Here is a 12125-nt window from a genome sequence, read left to right as displayed (position 1 = left end):
TTCAAAAAACAAAATACTCAACTCAACAGAAAAATTACATATTTTTGATGTCAAAAGTTGATTTTGTTGGCACTGGCAAATTTCAAATTTGATAATTATTTTTTGTGTTTCAATTGTGAACAAGAAAAGAAAATTGGCTTTAGCGAAGCGAAGAGTTTTTCAAAAAGTGCATTAAACGAATACTATTTTAATATCATTATTTTTCATGCGAGAAGTCGATTTTGCTAATCCTTGACAATTTCTAAATTTAAACAGTAATTTTCGAGTAATTTTCGAAAAAAAACCATAAGCGCGATCGCAGTGAGGGCAAGAGCTCTCGAATAGGAATTAATAATTCAAAAAATTATTTCAGATCATTTTTGATGTGGTAAGTTGATTTTTTCAGCTTTGACATTTTTTAAATTGGAGCAATAATTTTTTAGAAATTTAAATTCAGGAATAGAAAAGAAAATGAACATGAGCCCATGCGAAGCAGAAACTTTGAAAAATGTAGGATTCGAGAAGTAAAACGACGCTATTTTTATGAAAAAATTCTGTTTTTTTTAAAGGATATTTTTGAAATTTGAATCAAAAGCCTCATTTTCAGAGTACAACTAAAATAATGTGAAAGAAATTTTTTGAAAATTCACAAGTGAGTAGGTACCTACCCATTTAGAAGGAAAGGTTCCAGACGTAGGTAACAGGTATCCCCATCCATAGCTGAAATTATATTTTCCAATTTTTCACTACTTTTCAGTCAGAAATCACTACTCTTTCACTACTTTTAGCACCTGCTGAATACCCTAGGAGATTTCTGGCAAACTTCGGGCAAAAAATTTTTTGCAAAAAAGCGACACTTTTCGGCCAATAAAAAGAAAAAATTCTCACCAGTTTTTGAAAAGTCGAGAAATTCTGAGATTTTTTTTTACAAAAGCAAAACTGAAAATTTCAGTAATATATGATTTTTTTGGGAGTTATTGGAAAAAAAGTGATACATTGATGGTGATTTCCGGCAAAAGACAAGATTTTTGAGTAATTCTTGAGAAAAACTTGGACTGTTTACCAATTTTGGCCAAAAAGCAAGGTATTTTTTTCGATTTTAGCAAAAATCAGGACTTTGTAACATGGTAAATAATGGCACTTTTTAAAATGTCAGTTTTTGGAAAAAGACAAGACTTCAGGATGTCTAAGAAAATTTCAAATTAAAAATGCAAAACTTTAGCAGGACTTTTAGCAAAACATTTTTCAAGCAGTTGATTTTTTTTAAGATAGGAAGGGGGGCGTTTCATGATGTCTTCATCAAACATCCAAACTCTCAAGATTGTTTTTATTCCACGAGTCATAAAAACAATTGGGATTCAAATGATGATTTTTTTATTTTGAAAAATTCAAAATTGGGGAAAATAGCAAATGAGCCCGGGCGAAACCAGGGCAAAAGCTCTCGAAAATTGAATTTCGAGCGGTATAAAAACGATATTTTCTTGTATAATAAGTGAAAAAGTTTATTATTTTTGTTTCAAACCTGTTAGGGTACCACAAAAATGCGATTTCCAATGTCCTGTAAAGGATAAGGAACCACGACGACGACGATGGATGAAAGAGTTAATTTTTCTAATTCGAACGTTGAACATTTCTTGAATTTGAACAATAAGCTCTCCCATTTGGAAAAAGAAGAGCAAATCGCCCGAGCGAAATGAGGGAAAAATCTCTCAAAAATGAGTAATTCAAGTTTTAAAAGTCGACAAATGAGCCCTTTTCTATGAAAATTTTCCAAAATTCCAGAAACAGAAGAAATGAATTTGAAAATTTGAAGTCTGATTGAAAAAAAGCAGGACTTTTTGTAAAAAGTGATAAAAAGCAGGACAACTGCAGGGCTTGCTGGACTCATCGGCAAAAAAAAAACTTCTGCAGGACTAGCAGGACCGTTAGATAACTTGGACTTTTACAATTTTAGAAAAAAAGAATGATTTTTTGGCAATGATACCTTTTTATTCAGCAGCTAACTTGACTAGGTATACATAAAGCAGTGAAAAAAAAGCAAAAATGTTACATAACTTTTTTTACAGGATAAGGCAGGACAAATATTTTATTTAAATTATAAGCTTAGGTGGGTAGTTCTATCAATTTTACACAATTTTGCATCGCCAAAAAAAAAATTTTTTGAGAATTTTTTTTTGGTTGGAGTGGTTAATACATATATACACTCGAGACTTCATTATTAGTGTTGTGCCCAATTCATATCTCTCAGGGGAGGGGGGAGAGCCATTTGAAAATGTGGGGCTTTTCTGCAAATTTCGCATCAAAACTGGTCTTTTTTGAGAGAACTGATCACCTACAAAATTAAGAAAAGTGTTTCAGTAATTCAAATAATTTTTAAATTGAGAATATACCACAAATTTTAAGGATTTATAGGTGAAAATTTCTCCGGCTTGGTCAAAAAAGTATAAATTCCATGGCGAAGGAAAAAATGTCATTCCCATGACGGTGGATAAAACTTTATTAAGTAGGGATAATATAAATGTAAAATTGTTTAAATTCGTGTTTTTCAGTGTAAGTAGTATCAGTACTCGCCACATAATAATTTTTCAACATTTCTCAGTTTTTCTCTGTTTGTGTATGGCGGAGCTGAGAAACCATGACGAAAGAAGCGGCAAAAAATAAATAACCATATTTTCATGGAAACACGTTTATATATTGCATAGCGATGTTCGGATTCAGAATTTTATCAGTAGACAAGATTTGGTGAACTGCCTAAACAGTTTTTCCATTTTCAAACACCAAAATTTGTAAATAGTGAGCCGTTGGGAATGCATTAAAAATTAACCACGCCGAGGGAACAAAAACTCGAAGACAGAGGTTTGAGGTCACTCCACGGCATATAGGTGTCACTGAAGTGAATTGTGTTCATACTGTAATAATTTGCGTGTAGTTTTCAGGAATAAAAAAACGAATGTCAAAATTGCAGAACATCACCACTCTTTGCTAACCAGCTATGTAACTATCTAAAAACGAGATGTGAGACAGCCATGACGATGGAACTTTTGATCATATAAGGGGATCTGTGGCCCAGGGGGAGGGGGTTGAATTCAATGTAGTGCCTGAAAATGTTATATGGGGACAACTTTTATTGACAAAACCATTCACCATTACTTTTCATGTGCATACTGTAAGTGAAATTTTACATGGACGCAAAAAGTGTAAAATTGGTAGAACTACCCAGGTACTTAGATAATTGCAATGGAAAATCTCGCCAAAGTTACTGGTAACATTGGACGATACACGATCAAGTAGGTTGTAAAATTGGTTTCCCATCGTGAATCGAACACCAACGCACAAATTTTAGAAGAAAAACATCATCGTCATCATCCAATTTCACATAGCCGCGGAAAGAACTTGAGAATAATGAGCGAAATTCGTCAGAAAAAAAACGTTTCACGTTCTTCAGTTCGTCGTTCTTGAAAACCATTTCGACAATTTTCACCAATTTGTCGAAACTATGGCTAAGGTCAGAAACGAATGTATAGCTCGATATGCGGATTTGGTAGGCGAATGTTGATGTTATGAACCATTGCTTAACCATCAATCCTGATTCTGGATCTTCATCAAAAACCTCATCGATGAATTGGCTCAATTTATTCCACCTACTGATACTTGTAATTAACCTGATATCAAAATGGAAATCCATAGTTTTCAATTTATGCTCCAGGAACTCTCGTTTGAATATTTTAGCAGCAGCTGCATCGTGAGAAAAGTAAAATTTCAACGTTTCGTCGAACATTTCATAATTTTTAATTTTCAATAAGAACATTAAACGTTCTAGAAATGCGGAAGAATCAATGACCAATTTTCTGAACGTCAATTGGTCACCCGGCCGTGGCAAATATTCATTCAGGAAGCTGCTTAAAAAATCAACATCACAATGTTGGAAATCATTTCGGTTTACTGATCTAAAAATCAATTTTTTTCTTTCATCTTCGGATACGAACTGAAGAAATTGGCCAGAGTATTTCGAGCCATTATCAAAAAGTAAATTACGCATGAACTCGTCCAATTTGTTCTGGATGACGTGATTTCTCTGATGATCAGACGCAGTCTTCCAAATTTCATCCAATATAGACACCGACCACGAATTTATTCTTCTTCTATACGACCATTCACCAACCATAGTATCGAATTGGTCAACAGTCATCTGATTTCTCAACAATTCATCAACCAGTGTAGCAAACTGTTCCACGTGCATTTTATTTTTTCCATAGCTCCATGCCCAAAGAGCACATCTGGATGAATCGGACCATGAAGCGAAAACACTCACGATGGTGGGGTACATTTTATGCAGCAGACGTTGTTGCTGATACGGGGACATTTTAGAAATAAATATTTCCAATACATCGAACTCTTTGGTATCTATAATACACGAAGACGCTTGAGAAATCCAGGCACTAATAAGGTTTATTTTATGATCATCGCTCAAACGATTCCAAAAAAATTCCCTAGAGTAGCGAAGATGATGATAAGATTTAGCCAACGTGATGTCTACCGAATTGTCATATAGAAGTGGTACTCTGTGTAGTTCATTTTTGAGTAAACAAATCCAATAGAAACAAACAAGCTTATCGGAATAATTCTCTTCTGTAATGAATGCCGGTGGAAGGGAATCCAACGGAAATTTAGTGATCTCGTCCACCATGCAGTATTCACACATTACGAGAAATTTCTGCCATTCGGTCAAACTGCCACTTCGTAAAATCCTTTTTGCGCTTTTAAGGTGATCGATTTCACCACCGATGGACCAAACTGACCATTTTGGATCGATGTAACGAATTTCGTCGTGTCCCTCGAGATGTACTATGCGATTGGCGAAATCTTTTGCCCAATTTTGAATCTCATCGCAAATCTTGCTCATTGAATTTTTGAGTATATCTTCGATTGAAGGAGGGATATTCAAATGCTTGATCAGTTGCTTAATGTGCCCCTTGTAATGACGAAAAAGGTGAAACCCTATCATATAATGACAAAGGATTACGTTGGTATCTTCCCCTTCGATGGATTGGTATTCGGATAAATTGCTGTACCATATTGCTCGACATATTTCATACGATGCTATTTTTTGCAAGCTTGGCAGCTCGTAGAAGTACACGTATGGTTTTTCGAGGCTCTCATCGAACCGATTTTCTGCCGGTGGTTGATTAAAGGACATCTTGGATGGTCTGAAAATTGAAATATTTTCGTTAGGTACATATTCGAATATAGAACTGTGCAGAATTGCAACAGGATTAAGAACTAATTCGAAGTTCGTCCATTCGTTGACAAATGGGAGGGAGAGGGGGATTTTTTTCACACGTTCGTCTACACATAGGTAAAATATCTTAAAAATGTAAAAATTTCCATTTTTTTGGTTTCTGATGGTATATTTTTGCAATACCTAAGTGCCAAACTTGCAATTTTTTCTCACGAAAATGAACGAAAATGTCCGTCCAATTTTTTGATATATTATTATTCTACATGAAAAGGACTAAAACTGAGAATTTTTCAGAATTTTTACTCGTCGAGATCATGGTTATATTTAAATTATAAGTTTTTAAGTCGATTTTTTTAGGTTTTTGAAAGTGGCAACATTGATTTTGACATCATTCGTCAATTACCCTCTCAAAGTAGGTACTACAATTTTTTTTTAAAGTTCAAAATTCTATACTACGTACAACCGGAGCTATTTGCAAGTAAAATTATCCATTTTCGGCCATTTTTGGGAACTTTGAAGCCCCATAGATCCCCCCTCCCCAAAAAAATCGCAAAAATGTCCGGTTTTCGTCATTTAACATCGTTTGGTGGCTTCTACATGTGATCTGATTTTTAAAAAATCAAAGACCCATGTTGCAAAAATCCGCAGATTTGATTATGAAATGACCCAGATCTATTTCTTGATTACTTTTATCCCTTTTAAGTGTTTTTTGAGACTTGTTAATTGTCACAATAAAAGTTGAACAATGAAACAAAAATCACAGTATCTCAAATCCTGAATGATTTATCAACGTTTCACGAGATTAGGTAATCAAAAATTTCCATTTTATTTTTATGTACCAGTCATCAAAAGTTTTCAAAATTTTTAACATAAAGAGAGGAGAAGTTTAGCTATTTTTTCAGGAAGAACAAGGGATTAAAAATCAATCCAGTAAGAGCTACATATATTAAAAAAAAAAAAATTAAAAATTCTCCAAAGTTTGAGCAAGAAAAAAAGGGCATGGAAAAACTGTTTTTGAAAATGAATCAACTCCTCAGTCGATTAAACTCACTTTAAATAGAGTTCCAACTCTACTTTATTGAAAAAAATCCAATTTTGAATTTGATGACTCTTTTCATAATTTTCCTTTCTTTTTCAACTTTTTCACCCAATTTTTAAAAATTTTCAGCAGTTTCCGAAGGATTATCAAAAAAAGAGTGAACGAATTTAAAAATAAATTGAAAATAATGTATGTCCATTGATGTAAGTGTAGCTCTACTTTACCCTCAAACGCCTCAAAGAAGTTCAAAAAAATTTAAATGCCCCTCGAAAGTCCTAATGGCCAAAACACACCATTTGATTCCTTCTTTCGACGGTTGGCAAAGAAAAATGTTCACATCACGACAAACCTGGATCTAATTTTAATGTCGAAAAGGTTTTTGATTTTGAAAAATTTTCTTTCTGGAATGGTTGGATTTTCGGTTGAAGCGTAAAAACTTGAACCATTTCTATGCAGCATCAATATTTCCTAGAAAAAAAGTTTCATTTCTGGAAAACGATAAATTAAATTATTTTTAATCACTTTTACCATTTTATTTATTTACCTATTTATTTTTTTGGAATTAAATTTCCTGAATTTTTACACAGAGATCTCGTTTTCCACTCCAAATATTGCAAAATAATATTTCAACTTTTTATTTTACATATTTAAAAAAAAAATCAAAAATGGAATTTTTTTCCAATTTGGAAGAATAAGAATTTTTTTTGTCAAAAATTTCAGTTTTTAATCAAATTATATTTTTTGAACTCGAAAATTCAAAAATAAAATTTTTTGAGATCGAAAACCTTGCGATATCTGACCCAATTATGTACTTAATACGATGCGAAAATGACCTGTCGAAATGTCGACGTTTTTCTTTTGTGAGTAGGTAGTGGAAAAATTTAGGAAAAAATTTTCATTTGAGAGGTTTTTTTAGAGGAGGAGAAAAAGGGAGTTCTACTGAAAATTTTCCGACGACTGGTATAGGAAAAAAGTACCAATTTTGTCGTTTGATATTTCGTATTCATATGACTTATAAAAATTTCCATTTCCAATTTTTGATTTTCTGGAAGCCCAAATATGAATTTTTTCATCATTTTAAAACAATAAACAAATTTACTCGAACGAAGCAAGGGTGAAAATTTTTGAAAAATTTGATTTCGAGTGGCCCAAAAACGAAGTTTTTTTTTAGGAAGTTGATTTCGAAGAAAAAAAAGAGACGAGGCCCGAGCAAAGCGAGGGCGAAAATTTTTGAAAATTTGTATTTTGAGAGAACTAAAAACGATGTTTTTCTCACAAGGAGTTTATTTTTGGGATTTTAAAATTAGGTATAGAATTTGAAAGATTGTTTTTAGAATGTTAATTTTCAAAAAGAAAAGAGATCAACAGGTCTCAGTGGAGTCCGAGAGGCATAAGAGCAATACTTTTTATACGAGAAGTTTACTTTTTTACTCGTACCTAAAAATTTTATACTCAAGTTGAGTAATATTTTTTTTGATGCTTTGAGATGAAGTAAAAAGTCAGGGGTTTCTTCATCACACTCCCTTCTTTTTCCGAGCCCTTCAGAAAGCGCGGGCCCGGGGCTACCCCCTTCGCCCCCTCTCCACTATTTAACAGTTGTTATCAACATAATTATTTTACAGAAAAACATTAAATATACAATATAAATTTACTTACCATCGAGAAGATGATTCTTGAAATTAGCAAAGATCTTGATTCTCGACTGAATACATGCACCAGCAGTCAAGTCTTCATTGAAACCAATCGCAAACTGTATTTTCAAACCATCACCAAGAAGTACAAGTATCCACTATAACTAGACAGTCAAACTAAACAACTGATAGGCTTACTGCGAATGTGTGTTCAAAACTATAGTTCACAACCTTTTAGGTCCAAACACAGTGTCTGGATGAGGACCACCTCCTGGGATACTGTGTGAAAAGAGGTGCCTAACAATAAATAATGTATGCGACATTATACTCCGGAAGTATGTCTGGGACAAGATATCTTCCAAAAATACCACAAAGCTGATTAGAGCTAGCATAAGTCTGAGATTTATTGAAAAGAAGAAGCACACTCTCAATTCACTTTAGTTTTGTACATGAAAAAATCACTATTGCACGTTTCACATCAAATTTTGTAAATAGAACAGGAATCCGCCACATCCCATACAAGAAATATCATTTTTCAAGTTTTTCAGTTAATTTTTGATACTTGAAAATATGACCACACTGATGGTTGAAAAGCACAGGGTCAAAAAATGGATCAAAAATCACCCACATTTTTTTTCCTTTAACTTTTCAAGACTAATAAAAAATGCTATTATTAGAGAAATTGCTCATCATCGAAACTGAAAGAACAGAGACAATGAATTATTAGAATTTTAAGATTACAAATGCAAAAAAAAACTCACGACCCTCTCGTACACAAATAGAAGATACTTGGCAACGGACTTTCTCCTCTCGGCATTAGAAAAAAAAAAATATATGAAAAATTACTTTTCGAATTAAGCCTACAACTGCACCGTCAGTGATCTCGATGAAGTTGCAGAATGATCGAAGTCTGCCATCTCATCCGACATCATTCCGAGCCGGATAAAGTTTAAACCCATCTTTCATCAATCGTTCGTTCGTTGCATTCTCCCCTGATTTTATACGCTATAATTACCATTTTACCATCATTAAAATCCATCCGAGTACCCGACATGCGTCAGTGAAAATGAAACAAAAAAAGAAAAAAAAACAAGAGAGAAAAAAAATCACAGCAACGCGGCGTAATGATTACCAAGTCTTTTTAATGGTTTTGCAATCGGTTGTATTGCACGGTTAATTTACTCAAATGTGGTGTCAAAAATGGGGATGATGTGGCTCGCTTTAATGTACCTACAGTAGGTACTCTCCTGTCACAATGATTTGGCTCACTACTACGTACATACAACATAGTTTTATAAATTTCCCCTCTCACTCTCTCAGTTCATTAACACCCTCAATCGTAACGCTTATATAGGAATTTGGCTCGTTGAATAAGGAATTAGGTACTATACTACCTAACGTTATAAATCATCTCAGTTCGTCAATCACTACACTCTGTGAGTTTTTTTTTGAGCTAAAAAAATATTAATTATAAAACTTTCACTTTTGTCACTCGTATATTTTCTGGGATGAGATTTGTTGTAGTATGTTCGCTTATCGTACGTTGTGTTCATAAGGGATTAACATAGATGGTTTCAGACGTTTGGAAAATGCCGCCTGTGCCAGTCTGCGCCCAATCTCCATGGTAACATAAATTATTATATGTATAGAAAAGCGTATAGTCATCTTGGTAATACACAGACACACGCTTTTGCAAATGAGTAAAAATCATCGTTCGTGTATTTTATGTAGGATGTAGATCTATACACATTGTAAATTTGCAACCACGTTGAGTATAAGTAGAAGGCGAAGGCAGCACGTTGTGCTTTGGATTGTTGAAGCGAACAAATTGCTTTTGTGGTTTTACAAATAGCGGAATTTCGACGTGTTTTGTAGGTTGGTTTTTTTCTAACAGAGATGGAGAATTTTTCGAATACAAGGGTAAGGTGAACTACATTTTAATGAATTATCCAAAAGAGATATATTTAATTTTTTTCAGAATGCCAAACGTTAATGTGTAATCAACATGATTGGACTCGGGTCGTCCCTACGATTGAATCTGATTGGATTTGATTAGATCCAGACATTCCACGGATCCAGTCTGACCTGATTAGAAAATTTGGAGATGATTAGGTTCGGATCAAACATGCAGGGTCTTAACTTAATTTTTTCCCCAAAAAAGTAACTTTTACAGAGCGTTTGACAAAACTCCTAGACAAAAAAATCAAGACTTTTTCATGACCTATTTTTCAAATTTTTGTCGCATGAAAATACCCTCTCCCCCTCTCTCTAAAAAAAAAACTGAAATCCCAGAACATTTCCATTTATCGGCGCAAACAGCTACCTATTTTTCGTTTAAATTGTCGCGTCTCTCAAACCCAGTAAAAAGGTAAGGCAGGGTGTCTAACAAAATCTGAAAACTAGAAAGAAGGACCTTGGAAGGACATTTTGAAAATGAAAAAAATGACCTTTTGGAAGGACATTTTCAAACTTGAAAATGTACTGACACCCCCCCCCCCCCACTAATTTCCACAAAATTGCCACAAAAAAGCTTCAAAAATGTATCATTTTTTAAAAAAAACAAAAAATTAATCAAGAAAATGCACCAAACCATGGAAATAATCAATCGATTTTCATTAATGCAACTATAATTAATTATTTTGACGTTTGAAAAAATAAAAAATTCTGAAAAATTGGGTTTTCATTTTTTGCTTGATTTTGATTAAATGACAGAATTATTTGAAAATTCAGAAAAAAGAAGGGCCTTCGGACGAAAAGAAGGATTTTTTTTTGATTTTTTAAAAAGAAGCACCCATATAGGCAAAAGGACAAACTTTTCCTGACCTTCTGGATCGGAAGAATCTGATGGGTACCTACAATAGCCTATTTACTTGTCGAACAGTGTTGCCATTTTTTACAGGATCTAAAATTCAGTTTTTTCATTTTACTGATTTTTTAAATGAATTTTTTATTATTTTTTTTTTCATTTTATGGGCATTTAAAAAAAATTCAAGAGTATTTCGAGCAAAATTCATGACCTGTTTTAGTGTAACCAAAAAAGAGTCAAGAATGCAAGCAAAACATTTTACGAGAAATGCAGGAAAAAAATCACCAAAAAGCCAGGACATTTTCTTTTTGAATTATGAAAAAAGGGTTTTTTGGAAATTATTGACAAAAAAATGATATTTTATAGTTTTTTCAAATTATCAAAAAAATATGAAATTACTTATTTTGAACTTTATGTCATACAGCAAGACTTTTGGCAATTTCTTACAAAAAAGCGAGATTTTGTCAATTTTAGTAGAAGGCAGAGGTTTTTCAGGCAATTTTTGGCAAAACTACTTAGCAACTTTTAGAAAAAAAATTGGAATTTTTTGGAATTTCGTTGGCAAAAAACCAACAATTTTTAGTAATTATTGGCAAAAAATGAAGCTTTTTAGTAATTTTTAACAAAACAGTGATACTTTTACCCAAGTTTTGCCATTTTTAGGTAAAAAGGCCGAATTTTTTTAGCAATTTGATAGATAAAAATCAGCTTTTGTGGTCAATTTATAGTAAAAAGCGAGAATAGGTAGGTCATTTTTTCGTTAACTTTTTGGTGAAAAGTGACCTTTCTGCTAAATTTGACAAAATGTTATCAAATTTAGACAATTTTCAGCAATTTTTACTATTTACAATCTTTGCAAAATTTCATTTAATTTTGGATAAATACTTTGGAATTTTCAGGAACCTACATAATAAGCATTTTTACCATATTTTATTATAGTTTCAAGTCAACTATGTTCATGACAGTTTAATATTTTTTTGTTGAAAAGTACTCAATTTCATTGATTCTCCATAAATTTATGATAAATTTTAATAATTCAGAAGATTATTGGTGGAACGAATTCCATAATGCTTCCAGACGATTGAGACCAATTATCGTAAAACAATATTTTAAGCAAATTACTGCAAAGATTTGGGCAATTTTACTGAGATTTCATCAAATTTTTGGTAATAGGTAATTTTATTTTCACGTGATTTCTATTTGAATTTTTCACTTTGAAAATATTTGATCAATTTTTTGCATTTTTCAGCTGCTGGTTCCATCTTAGAGTATTTTTACGACATTTTGCCAACTTTTGTAATTTTTCATCAATTTTTAATTATTTTTATTCTTTTTTTTATGATATTCAAATAAACTTTCAAACGATTTTCTCAAATCCTTGCTCAATTAAGTATGTTGATTTTTTCCATCAATTTTAAACTGGTACCTAAT

General features: G+C 32.7%; 1 protein-coding gene across 1 annotated transcript; it reads right to left on the bottom strand.

Moving 5' to 3' along the window:
* Window positions 1-2550: 2550 nt before the first annotated feature.
* Window positions 2551-8040, bottom strand: LOC135845539 (uncharacterized). Its single transcript, XM_065364159.1, has 2 exons — window positions 7914-8040; window positions 2551-5186 (listed from the first exon to the last, which is right to left on the bottom strand). The coding sequence occupies exon 2, from the start codon at window positions 5174-5176 to the stop codon at window positions 3263-3265; it is 1914 nt and encodes a 637-aa protein (XP_065220231.1). The 5' UTR covers window positions 5177-5186; window positions 7914-8040; the 3' UTR covers window positions 2551-3262.
* Between the last annotated feature and the right edge of the window lie 4085 nt (window positions 8041-12125).

Source organism: Planococcus citri, chromosome 4 (genome assembly GCF_950023065.1).
Source record: "Planococcus citri chromosome 4, ihPlaCitr1.1, whole genome shotgun sequence".
Classification (NCBI taxonomy): domain Eukaryota; kingdom Metazoa; phylum Arthropoda; class Insecta; order Hemiptera; family Pseudococcidae; genus Planococcus; species Planococcus citri.
The sequence above is the reverse complement of the archived record's forward strand: the minus strand, read 5'-3'. Positions and strand labels throughout refer to the sequence as shown.